Genomic DNA, 22,683 nt, shown 5'->3' on the forward strand with positions numbered 1-22,683 from the left:
GAAGAGCTAGATGCCCAGTGTCAACAAGAACTGCAGTCAATAGTTGTTCTATTTAATTGCCAGTATCTGAAAAGCAGAGTCTCTGTGGATCTCTGTGGATGGGAGACATGGCAATAGATAGACATAATAATTGTTAATTCCCCAAGACAAGGTGGACCTTTAGAGATAAAACAAATATAGAAATCATTGCCATGATAACTAGATTAATATTTCATCTTGAGGACATGAGATATCCAACTGGCAAGATTTTCATACCGGTAATGACTTAAATTGACCCCAGAAGCTGGAACACAAGAAGTTCCATACTACGCAAGGAAGAACTCATTCACTGTCAGATTAATGGAGCACTGGAACAGGCTGCCCAGAGAGGTTGTGGAGTCTCCCTCTCTGGAGATATTCAAGACCTGCCTGGGCGAGCTGCTGTAAGGGACCTGCTTTAGTAAATGGGGGTTGACTTGATGATCTCTAGAGATCCCTTCCAACCCCTACAATTCCATGATTTGGTAAATAAAATAAGTGTATGTAATAAGTGTACTTCAGCAGAATACATTCATTAGGTTGGATATCAGGAAACCCTTCTTTACAGAAAGGATTGTTAAGCATTGGAATAGGGTCCCCAGGGAGGCGGTTGAGTCACCACCCCTGGATGTGTTTAAAAACCATTTGGATGTGGTGCTCAGGGACATGATTTAGTGGCGGGTTGTTAGGGTAATACGGTTAGGTTGTGGTTGAACTCGATGATCTTTAAGGTATTTTCCAACCTGAGTGAGTCTATGATTCTATTTTTATTTATGCCACTACTGGTAATAATGGTTAACAACTCAGAAGCACTGCTTCATGTCCTAAGGAGCTTTACAAGAACTGAAGTCTAAGCATTTGCTAATGAAGAATGGTGAATAAACAAAAATCACAGGGGGGTTTTAGGGTGAGCTACAGCAACCAATTGAAGATAAATGTGAAGCCAGAGAAAACAGGGTAATATAAACCAGATTTAAATTACCTAAAAACAATACAGTAATATGATCTGGGTGTGTTTGTTTCCAGAAGTGGATAGATGTCCCCCACCACACAGAGCCCAGTGCAACAGAGGTCCTTTTGCTGGGAAATTTGGAGCAGCTATAGAGGATGGCATTGGCTAAGGGGTCTCATGCCAAGAAGCAGATCACAAAGGCAAGGATGGAACCACTGTAAGAGGGAAGTGTGAGATGAAAGTCTCACACTGAATATAAATATCCAGGTATGTTAGCCTAACATCTTCCTCCGGGGTTACTTTTATGGAGATACTTGAAATTGTAATAAATAAATAAAACCGTGCTGCTCCATACGAGGAAATCTGTGATCAGTCTTCTTTCAAGTTACCATTAAAATTAAGGCATTTAATTCGTGCTTGTGCTGAAGCACATCAGCAGCTATTTAAGCAGCTCTGGGCCTTTTATTTTTCAGTTGTTAGCAGTGTTAGAGCCTAACCCCCTACTCAGTCTTTGTTCAGTAGCAGCACAGCGTTGGTCCAATCACAAGTGTATTTCAGCGCTGTCTCAAGACTCACACCAACTTCTTTTAAGAAGGGCTGAGCGCCCTCACCTGTCTGAAAAGCAGTTATCTGCCAACATTTGAAGTCTCTTCACAGCCTTGAATAGCCTCGGAATTCACCTTCTCTTCTTTTTCTTGCAAACCGAATTCTTCACAATATTCTTGTCACTTGGTCAAGGAAAAGTAAAAAAAAAAAAAGATGAATATGGCTGGAAACTCATCAGTCCATGCCTCCTTGCAGCAGGTGCATTCCCGGGTACGCTGTGGTGTTCCTTCAGCCATCGCAGAAATAATTCCAGACTACAACACAAGGTTCACACAATGATTAGTGAGATACCACAATTTGGGAGATGTGCTTGCAATCTTCATTTCCATTCAGCAGCAGCCACAAGACCAAGAGGAGGATATGGCCCTAGTCTGGTGCACAGCTCTCCGGAGTGCTATGAGGGGCCCACAACTCCCAGAACTCAAACATGCTCCAGAAAAACGAAAACCAAACACCTTAGGGAGAGCTGGCTCCTATCATGGGTGTCATCTGTCTTTGGGGCAAACTCTGTACTGTCACAACTTTCAAAACAGGACTATAATTGTTCTTTTAGTGGTTTGTAACACCTGATGTGGTCTTTGCCACATCCTGTCAAAAATGCCCATGCAGCACAATTCACTATGATAGCAATTCTTCCCTCCTCAGATTGTCTAGAAGGGGAAATAGTTGTGAATGCACAACGAAAGTGGCATTTCCAGACCTAGTAAGAGAGCAGCTTGCGGAGTCACACTGAGACCTTCAACCAAATGTCACAGCAAGCCATTTGAGGTGAAAACAAGCAATGTTTCCAACTAAAAATATCAGAAGTGGATTTTCAAAAGGATTTAGATGGTAAGATTGATGAAGAACTTGTTAAAACGTATATGCCACCAGGCTTTATTTGAGAGTTCTGCCTTTTAAATCATGCCGTGCTTCTGAACATTGCTGTTTTGACCATCTCTTTGCAACATGGTTCTGTATTCTAAAATGAATGATGGGAGCATGGGTCACCTCCTCCTGTGGCCTGTACAGTGGTATGGAGCTACAGACACTGTTCTCTTCTAGTGATGAGCAAGAAAGCATTTCAGGATAAAGACAGGGTTGTATTAGGGTTATTTGCAAGAGATTTTCTGCTATTTCACTTTGTCACGGTACTTTTAGAATGCAGTTTTCCTTGGCCTCATTCTGGCATGATTTCTTCTTAGAGTTCTCTCTCAGCAAGCTCAGTCATCCCTCTTTGCCTGTTCACGAAAGCTCCATTTAGCCTGGAACCCCCCTTTTCAGTTTCCTCTTACCACGATTCTCCAATTTCCACTCAGTAACTCCCTAAAATAGTCCCACTTTTACTTTTGACCATCCTTAGTCAAAAGCGAAGCTCTCTCCCTGCTTCTAGCACTTGGTCACGTTTGCTCTTGATCTGCCTGTGTTTTCCTGGCATGACTGTTCTTGGCAGTAGCAGCAGCACATTCCAAAGGGCTTCAGATATTTTCTCAGTCTGCTGCCTTCTTGGTCCAAATTTCACACTCAGATACAGCAAAAGAAAAGGGCAAAGATGCCCGTGTTTTTAAACACGTACGGTATTCCGGAGCTTCTGACCTATTCAGTTGATGATGATCTGGAAAGAGAATTGGTGCCACCTATTGGAAAGAGAAAGCAAGGACAGTTGGCAATTCGGTTGTTGTCCTTTCTGCGCGTTTATCCTTTTATTTTTCTACTTCCCACTCTATACTTAAGGGTATAAGGGCAAAAAGCAGGCACACTTGCTGGCATAGTAGATGGTGCCTGAAATTTACTGCTGCCTGAGTTAGTATCTGTTGCGTGGTCAAGAAAGGAGAAGATCCTTAGGTCAAGGATCCTGCAGTGCTGTCAGATATTCCAGGATGAGTCAGAACATTTCTGATTTAAACACATAAACTATATTATGCATTTTACAAGGGCTGCTGCGAAGGTGGTGCCTCCTGTTTTATTATGTTGGCTTACTATGTCAGAGCTGGGTGTTGGTGATAGGGCAGTAGAGGTAGAACCTCCCCACCAATATTCTGTTGTTTTGTTGCCGTGTGACAGATGGCAGCAGAGGGGCAGAGTGACAAAATGGAAGCGTGGATAGAGCAAAGGAGTGTCACTGAATTCCTCCACATGGAAAAAAATGACAGCCGTTGACGTTCATCAGTGCTTGCTGAACGTTTATGGAGACCAAACAGTGGATGTGAGCACAGTGAGGCAGTGGTTGGTGTGTTTCAGCAGTGGTGACAGCAACAGTGGGTTGCCTCCTCTGGTGCGGATGTTTAGGAGCACGGCATGCAGGCTCTTGTTCACCGCTGACAAAAATGTATAGCTAATGGTGCTGATGATATTTTTGAAAGTGTTTTGTAGCTGAGAATTTGTTCTATTAAATAGTGTTATGCTCTTCTCAGTGGTTGTAGTTTCCATGGAACAAATAGGAGGCATTACTTTCAGAGCAACCTACATATATGCAGCCCAACACTATTCCTTTTCACTCTGTGTGGCCCAAACAAGCCAAGAGGTTGGATACTCATGACATAGGACCACCTAGAATTCAAACCCCGTGTCTAAGAGCATTGCCAAACACTCCTTGAACCCTGGCAGCTCAGGGCTGTGCCCACTGTCCCTGGCTGCTCTCTAATAGTTTCATGTCTTTTTTACGCTGCAGTGTCTAAAACTGCACCCAGAGCTGGAGGGGAGGCCGCACAGCGCAGAGCAGAACAGTCCCTCCCCTTGATCAGTGGCAGTGCTGGGCCTGGTGCACCCCAGGGTACGGTTGGCCCTTTTGGTGGCCCACCACATCCTGGTTATCTTGTAGTTACCCCGTGGTTGTGATCTGTTGTAATCATTTTGCTATTCTTCTCAGCCAAAAAAAAAAGAAAAAAAGGATGGCTTCGGCATATAAGACATCCGATTGTCAGGCAGCAGAACCTTGTACTTGAAGGGCACTGTATGGGGTGTTGTTGATGCACTGAGAATAAATGGGGACTTTTGGGGCAGTTTTACTTCAATCACTACATTTATTAGAAAAAAAAATACTTTTTATCTTTTTTTTTTTTGAATGGTGACAGAATGAGTCGGAATGAACCTCCCATCATGGAAGAGCTGATGCTGAGGAATTCCAGCAACCTCGCATAATTAAATCCCAACTCCTTTCAGGGCAGGGGAGAAAGCTGAAAAGGAAAACTGTTACATTACAATTTTTATACGTACCAGCAAGCTCAGAATTAGATCATCTAAAAGCTGCACTAGAGGCACTGTTTTTTCTCTTCTGTGTCATTGCATGGAGGTGTTATATAATTGCAGTTGTAAAAGGAGTCATCCATTCAGCTGTATGTGGGAGGAAAAGAGGTACATAACACACTGTGAATTCGACTGTGCAGAATGAGCCAAAAGTGATCAATTAGACACATTCTTTGTCATTACCATTTGCTCCACATACCCTATAGGGATCCCTGCCCACGACAGGTTTGTCAGGCTAAAAACGTGACTTTTGGTCATTTTTTCCCACAGTTTTATTTCTGCCTTGGCTCCCTGTGCTCAGCATTTGATATTTCTCTCTTTCAAGGTAGTAATAGCATTAATAGGAATCAGTTCAATACTGGACTGGTAATCCATGAGATCTGGGACTGAATATACCGTGCCATCTGTTCATGGCAGATAAACATTCAGTTCATACGTTTGAATTTCATGTTCTTTGTAGCTGCTCTACTGTAGATCATCATGTGAGGTCTGATACCTGTTAATATAAATTTTACCAGTTGGGTGTGAGCCATCTCCAGGCCATGGTAGGCCTTAATTGTTGTAATAAAAGAAAGCACTTCATCATCCCACTTCTCCCTAGGTTATGGTGACATTCATCATGCAGTATTGCTGACTACAGAAGTTGGATGCACTTCACAACATCCCTTCTCCCCCCACATGCCTGTGAAGAACGTATCTTCATGGTGTTTTCAAATTACCTGCCAATTGGAAATTAACCTTAATCAGCAAATCTGACGGCACAGCAAACTCTCTAACGTTTACTTTGGTGAGAAGCCCAGATATTAATCAAAGGTAGTGGTCCTTCCACAGACCCTCTGTAGATAGAATAAAACAAAGCTCTTTAGAAGCCCGAGCTCTTCAGAGGAAGCCAGACCGACGTAGCACATACTCACGGTGTACTAAAAGAGTAGTAAGTCTTTGGGCTGTCTGTACAGTATCTATGGGATCCTGGCCAAAATCAGGAGTTTCCAGCAGCTACCACAGCACCAGTTAGAAGCAAGAAGGCAACACAGACTGGAAAAACAGGAAGAGCAGAGGCAACATAAGAGAGTCAGAGGCAGAATGAGTTCCACATAACATAAAGCAGACACAGACAGATAAGACTGCAGCACTCTGTGTATATACACAGAAGTGCACAAAGATGTTCTTCCTATCTGAGCTTTCTGGAGTTCAAGCCTTTGTCCCAGCTTTGTTAGATTCTCAGGGTTCAGCTCCTGGACGACTACAAAAACAGCATCCAAGCCTGGGGTAATGTGAAAATAATGCAGCACAATCCTCTGTCTTTTCAGACTAAGCTAGGCTGTGTTATCTCACATTTTCTAATACACAAAAGAGCATTTCCATGGCTCAGCTGCCACAAGGGAATTTCTTAAGTAACTTGGCTGAATATGAGCCTTCAGACCTGGAGCTGACCAGTGCCTGTTTTATCAAATTATCTGGGAAAAGACTGACAATTTTACACATCTGTAAGCACTGCCTGCTAATATTTACCCTCTAGCAGCACAGGCAGAAATAGATGAGCTATTTGTAACTCAGCCCAGCAGATCAGGACATCATGGGAAGACTCAGAGCAGGAGTTTCCTTCTTCACTGGGCAGACACAGCCCATGTTACTCATAACTGGCAGAATGCACAAAGCAAATGGTGATTAGACTGTAATGAAAAAAAGGTCTGCATAAACTAGGTTGGCCCAAACAATTGCTTTCTCAGTAGTATGTCCAGTGTGCTGATGTGTTGAAACAGAGTTTCAAGCAAACACTTTAACATTCCCTAGATATAAACACTTTTTTTTTTTATTTACACAAAAAGAAATCAAAGGTTTTGTGTTTGTTTGGTTTTTTATTATTATTTTACTTGTATTTTTACACTAGGCTTATTTGGCTATTTCCCTCCCTTATCTAAAAGAACATTCATTTTTCTTTCACTTTTAAAAACCAAAGTGTTTCATTCCAACTAAAATCAGATATAACACTTCTGATTCCCAAGATACCACCATTCATTTTACAAATGCAAATAGAAATGTTCTTGCATTTGGATCTCTTCAGAGAGCTGCAAGATATACAGATCTGGTTGGCGGTGAAGCACAAATCTAAATGACAAATTGTTCCCCAAAAACTTGGATATTTTGCTTTCTACATAAGATCTGTTCCCAAAACTGGACTGTTGGTACTAAAACCAAATCTGTGGGAACACATAACTGTCAGAAGCATAATCGAATAGTATTGCTTTGTCAAGTAAAACTCAGTGGATCTGTGTTGCTCTTCTTTTGCCTTTGCTTCACATAGAGTAAGGTCCTCCAATTCACAAGAATTTTACTCAGAGTACAATGAGCTGCTAGTATTTCTGCTCCTTGATCTCACAGAAGCTACCTTTACTGCTCCTCTAAGTATTACACACTCTCATCTAACATAACAGCCACGGGCACAGTGACAGGAGACAACAGTAATTTGAAGATCTCACTCCCACAAGCACAGAAAATCTTGGTGTATCTACAAGTAAGTGGATTCTCTTTCTTAGCAGCATCTGCTGTCCATCACCCTCTTCTCCCTTGTACTGGGAAGCTTCTGGCTGCAGTGTTTGGAGTGCAGCTGGAAAAACCACTCCACAGGAGAGCACGCCTTCCTTAAACCTAAGTTAGTTTACAGTTTCTATTCATTCAAAATTCTATTCATTTTCAAATCAAAAGAATGTGTTTTCAAGCCAGGCAGTAATTTAATGAAAGACTGATATTTTCCACATGGAAAGCTGACATTTTAGCTAAAATGCCCTTCTGCTTTGAAAATGAAGGAATCAGAATGCCATTGTTCGCCCTAAGAACAGTCACCCCGTGATAAATCCAGCCCAGTGTGTTACTGTGGGCAGTTATCACTGCCTCACATTACCAGATCTTCTTGTAAAGGGGGTGATAGGATGCGAGGAAATGATCTCATGTTGTACTGAGGGAGGTTTAGATTGGTTATCAGGATGAATTTCTTCACAGATGGGGTAGTCAGGCATTGGAATGGTGTGTCCAGGGAAGTGGTGGAGTTCTCATCCCTGAAGGTATTTAAGGGACGTGTGGGTGTAGCACTAAGGGACATAGTTTAGTGATGGGATTCTGTAGGACAGGTTGATGCTTAGACATGACGATACTTTTCCAAGCTTAGTTTGCTACGATTCTGCTCATGCTGGAGATTCATAGCTAATAGGTTTTGGTTGCATGGGATTTGGCTGCCCTGCCACCTCCAAGGTCTCCACTCTGACAGGAAAAATATGGAGTTCCATGAAGCGGCGTCCAAAGGGATGCCCAGGAGGCCCTCAGGCAGACAAGATCTGTCCCCAGAGAAGCCTGTGTCCCTCTGTATTCCCAGGATCGAGCTCAGCAAGATGCTCTGTCCTTAGCATTCTTCCTCTGCACAGTATCTGGGACCAGCACTGTTTAACATCTTTGTCAGTGCCACGGACAGTGGGATTGAGATCACCCTCTGCAAGTTAGCAGACAACAAGCTGAGTGGTGCAGCTGATACGGTCCTACATCCAGCTCTTGGGGCCCAGCCTAAGGAGGATATGGACTGCTGGAGAGTACAAAGCGCAGAGGGCCACAAGGATGATAGACGACTGAAGCACCTCTCCTATGAAGACAGGCTGAGAGGGCTGGGGTTGTTCAGCCTTGAGAAGACTTTGCAGAGGACTTACAGCACCCTTCCAGTACCTAAAGGGTCCTCAAAGAGAGATGAGAGTATCATAGCATAGTGATAGGACAAAGGGTAATGACTTTAAACTAAAAGAGGGGAGAAATAGGTTAGAGGTCAGGCAGGAAGTCTTTACTCAGACGGTGGTGAGGCACTGGCAGTGCTGCGCAGAGGAGCTGTGGATGCTCCATCCCTGGGAGTGCTGGACTGAGGGGACTGGTTTAGAGGAAGACATCCCTTCCTACAGCAGAGGAGCTGGAACCGGATATCATAGAATGGCCGCGTTGGAAGATACCTTAAAGATCACCCGGTTCCAAGCCTTCTGCAGGGCTGCCATCCATCGCGCCAGGTTAAGCCGGGGCCCCACAGCACCCGGGTCGGAGCGGAAGCGCGGAGCTCGGGAAATCCCCGCGGAGGAGGCGGGGCGGTGCGTGACGGCGGTCAGCTGAGCGGACCGGCAGCTGCCATGGGCGCGCCGTGAGCGGGGTGAGCGCTGCCCGGGGCCGGGCCGGGGAAAAGCTGCGGCGAGCGGCGGTCGCGGCCCCCGGTGGAGGCCGAGGCGGCGGCGGGCCCGGCAGCCGGGCGGGCCGTTTTGCTCGTGCTGCCCGTAGGCGGTGACTCAGCGGCTCCGGGGTGGGCCTGCGGGGAGGATGGGCCGCGAAGGGGAAGGGAGAGAGGGAAACTTCCTTTTGCGGCTCCCGAGGGATTCCCCCGGGCCGGGGGGAGGCGATGGGGCTTGAGAGAGCGGCCGTGGCGGGGCTGGGCGGCCGCCTGAGCGCAAACCGGGAGCCGGGGAGGGAGCAAACGGGGACAGAAAGCGAAAACGTCGGGTGGAGCGGTCGGACTGTGAGACCCAGGCAGGGCAGTGCCTCTGTGGGACGCTGCTGGGTACAGAGAGAAGGGAGCCGAGGGGTCTGTTTGCGTGTTGTTCTCAGAGGGTGGGTCTGCCAGGGAAAGGCTCCGTCTGAAAGGTGGGTTGGGAGTCAAACCCATACCCACCTCTGAGGGGTTAACATGTTATATAGGGCCATGGGTGGTCTGGTGTAGTGGGGTTGGAGGGTTGGATGGTCTGTGTGCTGGCTACGGGTGCAGCTTGTTTCTCTGGGTAAAACCAAAGTATGGCTGTATGTTCTGTCCCTGTCAGCGCTGCTGAGGCCGCACCTCAGTACTGTGCTCAGTGTTGGGCTCCTCACGAGAGGACCTGGAGTGTGTTCAGAGAAAGGCAGCAAAGTATTGAGGGGTGTGAAGCAGCTGAGGGAGCTGGGATTGTTCATCTGCAGAAGAGGAGGCTTAGGGGAGAGCTTATTGCTCTCTATAACTGCCTGAAGGAGGTTGTGATGGGGGGTGGGGGTTGCCCTCTGCTCCCAAGACACAGCGATATGATGAGAGGGAATGGCCTTATGTTGCACCAGAGGAGGTTCCAGTTGGATACTAGAAAGTTTTCTTCTCAGAAAGAGTGGTGATGCATTGGAACAGGCTGCCCAGGGAGGGGGTGGAATCGCCATCCCCAGAGGTGTTCAAGAAGTGTAAGAGAAATGGGTTAATGGACATGGTGGTGGTGGGTTGACTGTTGTTGGATTAGATGATCTTGTTGGTCTTTTTCAACCTTAATGATTCTGTGATTTATTTAGCAAAACATTTTCTTTGCTGACCTTGTAGTGGTCACTGCAGAGATGTCCAGCAAGCCACAGATCCGTCCTGCTGAAAATGGAGAGCATTGCAGGAGTAAAATGGAGAATGGAATGGACAGTGTGGCTCCCCCCACCCTCAGTACCTACACACCCGAAGAGATGGTACAGCAGATGAAAGAGCTGATCACTGAAAACAACGAGTTAAAAGGTGAATGTGAATCAGTCTCTTCTCCGGGTCCAAATCTCTTTTTGATCTATGAGTTCTGTGTTCATTTGGTCTTTCTAGATAATCTTTTATATCTGACTGGCAGTCACTCTATAAGCAACTCTGCAAGTAAGGCCGATTTGATAGGGCACAGCACATTAAATTGGTATGGAAGATTGGAGTGAGAATACCCCCTAAGCTAAGCTTCAAAACTACATACACAATCAATATAGCGCTGTGTATTTTGGGAGGCAAGGTAAAAATATGCTCTTCAATCATCAGCTTTGAAAAGGTTTTTTGATTTGTATCTTAGTCAGGTCTCCCCATTACAGATCAACAGTTTGCCATGGCTGCATCAGCAGGGTGGGTACTGTACAGTTGTGTTAGGATGCTCTCTGAAAGGAGCTGTATCCTCACAGAGGAGGGAATTGAAGCAGGCTGTCCTGTGCTGTTGTGTAATAACTGTCTTGAAAGTTCAGATGTTGCAGCACCATCTGTGCTGCAAAGTAGCATCCATGGCTGAGCCTGTCTGGGAGAAACCAATAGGTTTCCCTGAAAACACATAACGATTAACACCTTTTAGATAATATAGCTATGATTATCTGGCAGGAAGGTTGCTTCCAGAAGCACCCTAGGTATTCTACTACAAGGCTCTGTAGCATTCAAGATAACGTTCCAGGACAACAATCACAGCTGCTGTAACTCACGCCTCACAGGATCATTCTCCAGAGTTACCTTTGCTTTTTGGTTACATGAAGGACTTTTTGACAATTTATAATACCATGTGAAGACATAACATCTGTTTCTGGAAGATACAATGTATATAGAAGACTTTCAAGCTACTGACTTTGAATTTGTTACTTTAAAAACCAAATCTAAAATACTTTCATTGGCTTCATAAAGATCTTGTCAGCGTTTTGCAATAGTGAGACTGGAGTTGCTGCACACTGACTCACTGACTTTGTTACATACACTTGGCTTCCTAGTCAGGATGAAATGATATTGCTCTAAGTTGCCAGTTACATTTTTGTTAGTGCTTTTAGTCAAATCTTAACTGAATATTCAAGCAGAACATGGTTGGACATATTTGAGACTTTCAATTTAATAGCAGCTGTTTTCATGCATTAATTTACAACTCTAGAAAATACACTTTCCCTACTGAATCTCAGTAGTTTCAGAATCTTTGTTCACTAGTTTCATTTGTGTTGATTGTGTACATAACACGTGCGAGATGATGAGTACTTCTTGTGTGCACTACTTCTTGCTTGTAGTTCTTGGTTTAGAAGTCAAGGAGCGAGAGAGTGTGAGCATGTTATTTCAGCAGTGGTTTTAGTGGCATTTATTATAGTGCTAAAGAGCTATAACGAGTTTCATTTCAGTTCACTGAGACATATGAGAAGGTGGTTTGCATTTCATATCTGGTTGCTGCTTGTCCCTTTGATATTGAAGAAGGCTGAGCTCGATGTAGAGGAAATCTGCTGTTTCATTGACAGAGTACTGATGTGAATCAATGGCTTGTCTCTGGCTGTCGTTTAGAAGCGATGAAGTTGCACAACCAAGCAATGAAGGACCGCTACGAGGAGCTCTCCATCTGGCGGGAGAAGCAAAAGGAAGAACGAGAGTTTTACGAGACCAAGTTTAAAGAAGCCAAGCAGTGCTTGCTTGCCAAGTGCGTTGAGAATGAGCAGCTGCAGCAACAACTTCAGAGCTTAAAGGAAAGAGAAGAAGGAGCTGAAATGGTAAATAAGAGAAAGATGAATTCACATACATTAACAATGAATGTTAGGATCTTTTATGGGCGAGGGCTGGAGTTCTGTTAGCGTTCTCCTTTTTTATCCTTATACTCTAATGAAAAGTCTGGGACTTATTTTACAAAGCAAGTCTTTTGGTGCAGTAAGATAACAACATGTCACACATGAGATAACTGATATTTCAATTAATAATTAACAGTAATCATTAACACTATCAACATAAGAAATAAATTAACATTTCTTGCCAACTTCTCATTCTGCATCCTGTTTATTATGGGGTTGACTTAATCCCTCCCTTTCCTTCTTAGATTATCTCTCTCAGCATAGTTTTATATTTGTGTTTCTAGAGTCAAGCTGACATGTAACCCCTGCCACCACCCAAAAAAAAAAAGTTCTATTATTCTTTCACCTATTCTGAAAGCCTTTTTACTGAGGTTCAGATTAGATTTGTTCTTCAGCTGCTGTTTCTGGCTGAGCTTTCTCCCCCTTGTCTTACGTTTGGCTCTGTAGCAGGTAGTTTCTAACACTGCAGGTGAGTGCTTAACATCCAGGTAGCATCAGTTTGCCAGCAGTACCAAAGACACCACAGAGTGTGGTAGAACAAAACCTACTTTGTGTCCCACACATGAAGAGATGTTTAACAACAAGTTTCATGTAGCACTAAGTCAGTGAATCCTGGCACGTGGTACTTTCAGAACTTGTGTGGGTTCTCCGTTGCCCACTGAAGGATGACTGTCTCAGCCTTTTTCTCCATGGCCGTTGATAGGCTGTCTTTTCCTCTCATGTGCTTGTTTTATGGAACTCTGGAAGAATTCTTTCAGGATATAAATCGGAATTGGCCAATTGGTTCAAAAGTTATTAAGGGGAAAAAGGTCGTGTATAAACAGTGTGATTGTGCAAGTATGGCTTTGTTAGGAAACCAGGCTAAAAGTTGTTTTTCAGGATTGTCAAGGAAGTTCAGAATTTCATAAATCTAGAATAGATTTTAAAGGAAAGTGGGGTACTTGTTCTGCCCATACCTGTTTTAGAACTTCTTGTACTTTGGACACTTTAAGTGTGTTATTGATGGAGTGATCCAATCTCCTTGAGCAATCCAATGCCCAGACAAGTAAAAATAAATCTGTTAATTATCTCATCTGTAAGAGCTCCATAAAGTAAGCCTTGGTTCTCTATTGATTCTTTGCAGTTTAACCAGTTAGTGGTCATGGTAATTAAGACAAAAACATTCTCATTTCTGACCATGATGTTCAGACTGACAGTGTCATTTAAGCCACAACAAATTTCTCTACTGAATGCTTTGGCCATACTTTAATTTTTTTTTTTTAATTATTATTTCTAAACACTAAAAACTATTTATCTGAACTTAGAAGAGGCTAGCTACAATTGGTCTGATTTCTCTCTCCTCTGTGTTTTACTGTTTACTGAGATGGATTATAGTCTATTGTTGCTGTAGAGTGGCACCTTTGTTTCACTCAAAGGAAATCACAGATATGTACTGTTGCTTCCCTCAGTGAAAAACTATTACTCACAGGAGGGTTTATCTTAAAACCATACATCTGGGAGCCCTGGTGGATATAAAACTCCCTCCTATGCACTGAAGCTGACTTCTTCTGCATCCTCTCACAGCTTGAGCACAAAATCATAGTGACTCAGGTGTGTATGGGAGTACTGCAACAGCAGACACTGTCAGTGTAGCACAAATTTAGATTTGGCACGAGTGATAGATTAGAACGTCATTTGAGCTGCATGAGTTATTCAGAGTTGATATTGAGGGTGTATGGTGTATTAAAGCATTACAATATTACAAGGAGGCTTGGATTACAAAATGGGGAAGAAACAAATGCACAACAACAAATGCAACTTTTTGTTGTCTGGTGAACCAAAGCAGTTTAGAGATCTCTGTACTGGATTTTCCCAGGCAAACTTCAAAACAGAAGAAGAGCAATGTAACGCCACTGTTATATTCAGGCTCTGCATTCCTTGGCTGCTGTTTCATTTTGGTTGGTTAATGCAGGTGTTTGTTTATCCCAGGAGGGCTGTGCAGCTCCCGAGAAGGAAGCGAGGCAGCTCAAGTCCAAGGTGCAGCGGCTGCAGGCTGAGAAGGCAGATCTGTTAGCCATCATTTCAGAACTGCAGGTCAAGCTGAACATCGCCTCAGCAGAAGACTCCTTTGTGGAGATTGGGATGAATGTAAGTAAAGGGAACAAAATGGACATGGTGAGCTGCAGCCAGAAACTCTGTTCCCAAGTTGGTCCTTTTTGCAAATTGGGTTTTCTTATTGTGCCATGCTAACTGATGAGAAAGTTGAGTGATTAAAATGATGGTGTGGTTATTTACCCAAATGCATTTTTACATTGAAGACTTGTCTTCCATTAGTAAGCAGCATGAATCTATACCAACAGTAATTATATATATATACACTTACATATTTGCCTCTTTGAGAAGGAATACTAAACTGCCAGCAACAGTAGTAACACAAAAATACAGACACAGTGAATCTGGAAGAAGTGTTTCATGATCTTACCTGATGTGGAACACCTGTATGTTACAAGACATAGTGATAAAGGACTAGAGAATTTACTTTTGTTCTTTCACTTTCCTTGTCTAAAGTAAGTTTTCATAAAGTCACTGTATAATCAATGAATTTATGGTTGTTATAATTAAGAAACATACGAGAAAGTTGGGCTAAACAAGTTATCACACTAAAGAAGAATGGATAGAATGCTTACCCTTGTCCTGGGCTCACTGAGAAGACTTCAAGGGGAGCAATCCTCAAAAGTGATCCTTTCCTACTGGTAGTCAGCTCTTAAATGGGGTCTGGGAGAGGTGGAGCAAGGCTTCACCTTGAATTGCTTTCACCTGTGCTGCCCTGGCTGACTCATTGCTCACCTCAGGTGGTCAATCAGAGGTTTAGGCTGTGATTCAGCAGTTCCCATACAGTCACAAAATGTCCCAAGTTGGAAGGTGTCAGACACCAACTCCTGGCTCCACACAGGACCACCCAAAATATAAACCCTATGTCTGTGAGCATTGTCTAAAATGCTTCCTGAACTCCAGCAGCTTGAAGTCGTCACTGCTGCCCTGGGCAGCCTGTTCCAGGCCCACTGCCCTCTGATGCAGAGCCTCTTCCTCACACCCCTGCCCTTTCACAGCTCCATACCATTCCCTTGCACCCTATCACTGTCACCAGAGAGCAGAGCTCAGTGCTGTCCCTCCGCTCCCCTCATGAAGAATGGGGCTCCTTTCTCTGCTGGCAGAAATACACAGGTGAAGTCAAGCAAATCAAAATCTAAAGTTGTAGAGTGTTCCCTAAAGGCACAAAAATATTATTTTTCTACTGTTCTTGTATCTGAGAAGTCTTGAGAGGAAATAGGTGAAATGTGAAAGTGAGGGTTTCTGCTGTCTTCACAATAGCACGTCCCTCTCTGGCAAGGATAAGTGCAACAGGAAAATCACAGAATTTAACATTTAGTTGGAACTGTTAGAGAAAACTTCAGACTGCAGGAAAGCTTCCAGGGTGCTTCTCCTTTTTCTGCTACAAAGATCTTCCTTTGGACTCTGAAGATCACAGGGTGAGCTTTGCAGTGGGAAAGAGGAGCTGTATTCAACATCTGTTGGCAGTGGTGGTTATTGTTGCTGTGTCATCGTTATAAGAGAAACTGACTGGGGAGGTTTGTTGATTTGAAAGAGAAGGCCTAATCTTGTTGTTCATATTCTTTAATCAGTCCTGAAAAGATGCAGGGAAAGGCATGTGAAATATGTAAGTTAAGAATTTGCAAACATTAAACTGATCTGTAGGACTTCTGTGTTTTGTTTTTTATTGTAGTTCTTCCTGTTTTTCTTTCTTCAGTAAATAAAACTGCCCTTCTTAGTTCAAATACCAAACTAATATTTGGGGGGGATTTTTTTTCTTTTTTAGGAAGAAGTAAATAGAACTGCAAAAGAAAATCAAGATAATAGCAGTGAAGTGGCCACTAACATCGCTGTCTACATGTATGTAGGTTTTTGTCTGATTCAAACTTCTGCAGTGTGTTGTTCCCAATGTAAGGGAAGCATTTTCTTTGAGCAACGTCACTCCTGGTTTTTCTGAGGCCTTGCATCCCTCCATTGCTCTGCCTTCCTACCATGTTGGAAAGACACTCAGCTCTCAGGAATTTTGCCTTCCTGCTTCCACTGGCTGACAGGACAGCATGTACAACTGGTCAGAATATGCACTGACTTCCAACTGGCTGCTACTTTTCAGGTTTTTAATGTAGTCCAAAAAGGAAAGATAAAGGCTCCCACACATGCAGTCACTCTGAACTCTATTACAGTATCTGTCCTCTACTCAATTATAATGATATTCATAACAGAGTTCTTGTGGCCTTTCAAACCTGAACCCTTCTTGCTCAGTTTGTTAGTCTTTGGTATAAACTGTGGGGTTTAAATCATGATGGGGTGGGCAGATAGTGCACTGTCATTGTTTTTTAGGTGACTAGACATAAGATGTGAGCATTCTCTCTCAATTACTTCTCAAAATTTGATCTTTACATCAGCTCCAGAGCATAAGGGACTTTCTTGCCCCTAGCTGAAACTTTACACCTCGTGGACACAGACAGCTGACACCATTAAACTTTCCATTTTGGATACTGCCCAATTTAAGAGCTAGATGGTTGTGGCTGAACACTCCTAATCCACTTCATGGCCTTTGCTTTTGGAAAGGGGGGATATAGAAAATTCAAAGGGCATAGCAGGGAGAAAGCTATTTTCTGTGTATGTTTTCCCTTAAGCTCTGTCACCCCCTACCTCATTGCAAAGAAATTCAGCATTTTAATAACATAGAAGACTTGTCCCTCACCATGAAGTTAAGAAGTTGAAGGAAAAAAATTAGCTATAGTCAGGGGTGTAACAGAGGAATGCTGAACATAGGCCAGGCTGCAAGCATTCAAATCGTCATTAGCAGTGGCCTGTGAGAATACTCTGATCTTAAGATGTTGTCTGTGGGATTTGCTTCCCTTTTGGTGAGTATTTGCACTATGTCTACAAAAACAGAGAGTATAAATATCTCTTACACTATTTCCTGTGTCACCACATGTCTCTGTGCAGCACTGAAACCTTAGAGTGGTGCTGTTAACAGCTTCAGAGGAATGTGATCCACTCGGGATGGGTTTATTTCTGTCATTGTAGACCTGTACACTAAAACTCCCCTGATATAAGCTGTTTGCTTAAGATATCTTGGCTGAGCATTCTCTTTGGGGTATTGAATTTTGCTCACCAAATGTATATAGCTCACAGGAGCATATGCAGGCCTGTGCTTTAGTTTCTGCTCTGAACTACAAAAAACAAAGTTGTACATAAATGCTGTTTCCCAGCTGAGCTTTTGAAATATACAATGTGTGTAACCTATGTATCTTATCCTATAGTTAGGGGATTTTGACCTTCTGTCTGGGTAGACGTGAAAGTGGAGGGAACAGAATGCAGTATGGTATCACCAGGAAATCAACAGACCCTGTATTTCAGAGTTTTGTAATTGGTTTGGTTTATTTCTGTGGTAGCATGTGCAATTTTTCAAAAGAGCTACAGAATATGATGGAAGCAAAATATCAAAGGAATTCCTTCTGAGAAAGGAAGCAATTTCCAATGCCCATTTTTAGTGGAACGTGCCTTCTTTTCCTGGAAAGGAATGAAACTGAGATAAGAAATGTTTCATTGGAAAAAATATTTTGGGACCAGGTAATAGCACTTAGCAGAAGGAGACGCACAGTAGGTCAGAATAAATGCTCCAAGCTTTGTTTTGTCTTGACTGTTTTTATTTATCTTTTTCTTAAATCCCAAGCTGTTCACCCAGCTTGATAAAAAGAGGCTGTTTGAGCACTGCAGAAAGCAAGGGCTGTGTTTACATGCTTAAGGACTTAGGTTAGTGGGATGCAGGAAGGTCATGCTTCTTGGGAACGAGCTCTTTGCACAGAATGTTGATTTTTTCAGAACTGTGTGAAATTGCCCAAAAATTAGGGGTAAGAGAGTGCTCTAATAACATCATAACTTATTACTTACATGTGGTTTGGTTTGAAGCAGGAGCAAATCTGCAGATGAGTCCAAGAATTTGGAATCTGAGGAGCTGACTGTGAGCCAGTTACTTTGCTGCCTTAGAAATGAAACTGAGAGGAGGGAAAAACTTGAGAAGGAGCTGCTGGATCACAAAGAAAGGTATGGATTAGGTGCACTGCAAAGTTTTAATCTGTTTACGTTCAAGTCTGTTGCAGTTCCCAACTTTGGGCCTGATCAGAGTGAACTATCAGTGTGAATGGGCAGTTCACACAGTGGATGGGCAGTTTCCTGAGCACTCACTAGTAATCATGTTTGTCGTAGCTCTGATAGGGGTAAACCACGTTATGTTCTGTGAGCACAGCCTTGTCTGTCTTATTACTTCCTATCGTAGCACAGATCAAGACAAATTACCTGTTGCCCCATGGTTTTGAACTTTCCACAGGTGATGTGAAACAAATCAAGGACTAGCTGAGAATGTTCTTCTCATTCCTCTCATTATTTGCTTTTGTATGAATCGTCTATGCATGGGGCTTAAGCACATCACTTTGTATTGAACAGATGTTACAGCCCTCTTGGTGGTACTGGTAGGCTATGTTTAGGGATGTGAGCTTGGAAAAGCTCCTTAGAAATGCTTCCCAAAAGTTTAATTCCAGACTTACCTAAGAGAGTTTTTCTGGTGAGACCTGCATAAATGTCCTTCTCAGCTCAGTCATAAATGTATCAGCATGGCTGTTCAGGCATGGAGAATTGCCTAAGCAGTAGCTGTTCCAAGTCCATAGTTTGCAGAGACAGTAAGACTTCCTGGACAGTGCTTATGATGGTTAGTGTCACAGTAATTGTTTCTGCGTGGTCTTCCTAGAAGAGGTAATGAGCCATAGCCAAATGATTCGTAGAAATTTCAGCCTCTGTAAAGATCAAAGGAAAGTAGAGGCAACATTAATCATTGGGTTCAGTGAACAGACCCATTTTCAGAGGATTAGCAGTTTTGGACTGTATCAAAGATTGATGACAGTGGACTGAATCATTGTCTTTCTCTGCACCTGCACATCCATTGTAATTAAATATACATGCTGGGTGTTCTGTGTTAGATGCTGCCTTGACTGTGCAAACTTTCCTGCATGTCTGTACTTTCAGGTTTTTCTTTGGTTCGTGGCTATGATGTTAGAAGGACTTGGATGAAATCCTTGAACAGTCACAATTTAACTATTGGCCAAATCCTTTGTTACTGGATTCTTCTGTTTTCCAGACTTTCAAAGATGGAGAATGAAACAAGCAATTGCCTGGAGAGTGGGACGCAAACTAACCAGGAAGAAGAGAGTTCAGAGACTGTAAGTACCTGTCAGCTTGAGCTGGGTTTTAGCAGTGTACAGCTTACTTGTTGAGGCCAACAACTTTGGGTCTAGATTTCCACTTGCACACAGAGAGCAAGGGGCAAATATCTTGCGTGAGCTGCAGAAGTGAATTTTGAAGTCTCCAGTCCATATCTTAAAGGAGATTCCTTCCAAATTACACCAGCCATGAAAAAGGGATAAGACTGATGGCTGAGAATTAGGGAAACTGTAGCATAACTGCAGGTATGCTTCACTGTTCTGGCCCTATCCACTTCAATAGAGGGAGATGCATTCATTTCCATCACCACAAAATCTTCTGAACTGGATAAATTTCCTCACTGCTGGCTAAGTCAGCTTTTAGATCAGAATCTACTGGCAGCCTCCTCCAACACAGACCCTATATGTGGAGCTCATGTGGCACCTGGTAAGACGTATTACAATGGTAGAATGTAACTATCTTGGATTGCAACACAGATTCAGGCAAGTTTAGCCTGGTGGTTTCAGTTTAGGCTTTGAGTGGGTACTGGGGTTGGATTTCAGCTCCAGATTCATCCATCTAAATTTATGTGCCTGCAGTTGTTGGCTTCTCCATGTGGGGTAAGTGTGTAAAAATTACAGAAGGACAGAATGGATGAGATTGGAAGGGACTTCTGGGTTCATCTGGTCCAACCTCTGCTCAAGCAGGGACTCAGAGCTAGTTGCCCAGGATCACGTCCAAGTGGCTTTTGAAAATCTCAAAGGAGGAGAGTCTACAACCTCTCTGAGCAACCTATGCCAGTGCTCCATCATCCACATGGTGAAGAAGTATTTCCTAATATTTAGATGGAACCTCTTATGTTCCAGTTTGTGCCATTGCCTCTTGTCTTAGCACTGGGCACCACTGAAAAGAGCCTGGAAAGTTTCTGTGACAGTAGAGACCCCTTCTAGTTCAATACAACTGCGTAATAAAGGCAAGTAGGAGTGCCTGTGAGGCACTGTTGGGTTGTCTGAGGTGCTGTGTGGGGCTAGAAAATATGATATGAGATCTGCTGGAGACCTGTGCCCTTTGAACTTTAAAAAAGCTTCCCCTTCTCCTATCAGTATCAGACTGTGTAAGAAGTTGGTCTCCCTCCTGTTCCTAAGATCCCCAGTGTGGGGATGTATTTTAACTACTGAAACCCTGAGGTGTCTCTGTGCACTGGGTTGGAGGAGCACACTGCTGCTGTTTCTTTCCTCCCCCTGCTTTTGGCCTGTCTTTTGCATCTTTCATTGGTCTCAGTCCAAAGCCCAAACAAAAGAGTCAGACCCTCAACAAAACTGGCAGTAGTCTTACTAGAAATCTTTTTTTCTTGATTTGCAAAATTGATTCATAAATGAATGACAGTGAAATTTGGAGTAGGAAACTAGAATGGAAGGGGCATTACCAGTGTAGGATGTAAATGGCAGGAGGAATAGTACAGTGTTTTAGCCTGCCTTCTTCTCTATTTGTAAACTGCTGTTTCTGTTCTGTGTCTGCTGTCACACCTCTTTCTAAGGAGGCTACCAGTGGTAGGAGATGTTTGACAGAGGACTGGCAATAATCACTGGCTGTCTGCTTTTCCCATGTGTTTTAAATCTGAAATTCTGAGAAACAATGTATGCGGGTCGCTCTGAAAGTAATACCTCCTAATTATTTCCGTGGAAACTACAGCTGCTACAAAGAGCACAGTAACACTGTTTCATGGAGCAAATTCTCAGCTATAACACACTTCCTCAGCAGTCACCGTTGTTAGCTCTGCACTTTTGCCAATGATGAACAAGGGCATGCATGCCAAGCTGCAGAAAACCTGCACCAGAGGAGGTGACCCACTGTCACCATTGCAGAAACACCACGCACTGCCTCACTGTGCTCACATCCACTCCGTAAACGTTCAGTGAGTGTCAATGAATATCAATGGATGCAGTTTTTTCTGCGTGGAGGAACTCAGTGACACACCTTTGCTTCATACCTCCATATCAGACTCTGTTTTGTCACTGCCCCTTTGCTGACATCCATCAGCCATTCAGTACCTAAAAGGAGCCTATAAACAGCAGGGGAGTGAACTCTTGGAAAGGGTAGATAACTGCAGGACAAGGGGAAATGGTTTTAATTTGAGGGAGGGAAGATTTAGGTTGGATGTCAGGGGGCAGTTCTTTACAGAGAGAGTGGTGAGGTGCTGGAACAGGCTGCCCAGAGAGGTTTGGATGCCCCATCCCTGGAGGTGTTCAAGGCCAGGTTGGATGGGGCCCTGGGCAGCCTGGTCTGGTATTAAATGGGGAGGTTGGTGGCCCTGCATGTGGCGGAGGGGTTGGAAATTCATGATCCTTGAGGTCCCTTCCAACCCTGGGCATTCTGTGATTCTGTGATCACACGGCAACAAGATGTAATGGAAAAGAATATTGGTGGGAAGTTTCAGCCCCTACTGCCATACCATCAATGTCAGCCTGTGATGTCGTGGGCCAACATAATCAAGTAGGAGACGTTACTTTCAGAGTAGCCCTTGGATTACCTGCCTGCATAAGAAGAGTATAGAGTTCTCTTTGAGTCACCCAGATTTTAGGAAAGTGTTAAAGTCACAGTGTGTTTCTGCCACATTTAGGAGGAATTGGTAATTGTGAAGCTGAGCAGAAGGGACCTTACTGCTGAGCATAGAGTGTAATGGTGCAGACTGACTCATGCTATTTTCTCTGGAAAAAGAACAATGCTTTCTGGTTAAAATTCTTAGTTAGCCAGCAATTTTTCTGTCGTGAGTTGTCCATGTGTAATTTTCTTTATTTTTTTTCCAAAAGATTGGCAGTGAAGTAGAAAGTCTGAAGAAGCAAGTTTGTGCCCTCTTTAAAGAGCTCCAAGAGGCCCACGAGAAGTTAAAAGAAGCAGAACTAATTCAGAAGAAACTTCAAGAAAAGTAAGGTTCAGAAGAACAATAATTGTGCTGTGACACCCCATTAATATTTTAATGAAAACTCCCACCTTGGGAAACTCAGAAGCTCTACAAATAGCAAATACCCGTTTCATGGAAATGCTGCAAAAGATTGCATCTTTTTAAGTGAAGATGAAAGTACAGAAGTACAGTAATTGTCATAAAATCAGAACTGCTAACCTAGTTCTACAAATAGAACCCCAGTGCTTGGAATTTTAATATTTGGGTTTTAATCCTTGTTGATATAAAGGCAGATCTTGTTTTCTGTTTCGCATAATCGCTCCATTTTTTGGCCCTGGGGGAAGAAGCTAAGGGACCTAGTTACAAA

At 43.3% G+C, this 22,683-nt stretch overlaps 1 protein-coding gene and 1 long non-coding RNA gene across 6 annotated transcripts in view; one reads left to right on the forward strand and one right to left on the reverse strand.

Annotated features, from left to right (window-relative positions):
- On the reverse strand, positions 1-8,952 carry LOC122180663. The gene is made up of 4 exons (XR_006179198.1): positions 8,788-8,952; positions 5,716-5,836; positions 4,772-4,888; positions 1-3,192 (listed from the first exon to the last, which is right to left on the reverse strand). It is a non-coding gene; the product is annotated as an uncharacterized LOC122180663 (long non-coding RNA).
- Positions 8,911-22,683, forward strand: part of OPTN (optineurin) — a 19,305-nt gene continuing 5,532 nt past the window's right edge. For 2 of the 5 annotated variants that reach the window (XR_006179197.1, XM_042872473.1), the window contains exons 1-8: positions 9,200-9,354; positions 10,152-10,331; positions 11,865-12,067; positions 14,111-14,269; positions 15,999-16,072; positions 18,131-18,265; positions 19,353-19,434; positions 22,225-22,340. Coding sequence is in view for 4 of the 5 variants with exons in the window: in XM_042872473.1 (XP_042728407.1) it covers positions 9,222-9,354; positions 10,152-10,331; positions 11,865-12,067; positions 14,111-14,269; positions 15,999-16,072; positions 18,131-18,265; positions 19,353-19,434; positions 22,225-22,340 (1,082 nt within the window). In the remaining variant the exon portion in view is untranslated. Of the gene's footprint in view, positions 8,979-9,100; positions 9,126-9,199; positions 9,355-10,151; positions 10,332-11,864; positions 12,068-14,110; positions 14,270-15,998; positions 16,073-18,130; positions 18,266-19,352; positions 19,435-22,224; positions 22,341-22,683 lie in introns of those variants that run through there. The other 3 variants (XM_042872476.1, XM_042872477.1, XM_042872475.1) reach the window with 3 other exon arrangements.

The sequence above is a fragment of the Lagopus leucura genome, unplaced genomic scaffold (assembly GCF_019238085.1).
Source record: "Lagopus leucura isolate 7727_CA_CO unplaced genomic scaffold, USGS_WTPT01 Super-Scaffold_100008, whole genome shotgun sequence".
In the NCBI taxonomy this organism is placed as follows: Eukaryota; Metazoa; Chordata; class Aves; order Galliformes; family Phasianidae; genus Lagopus; species Lagopus leucura.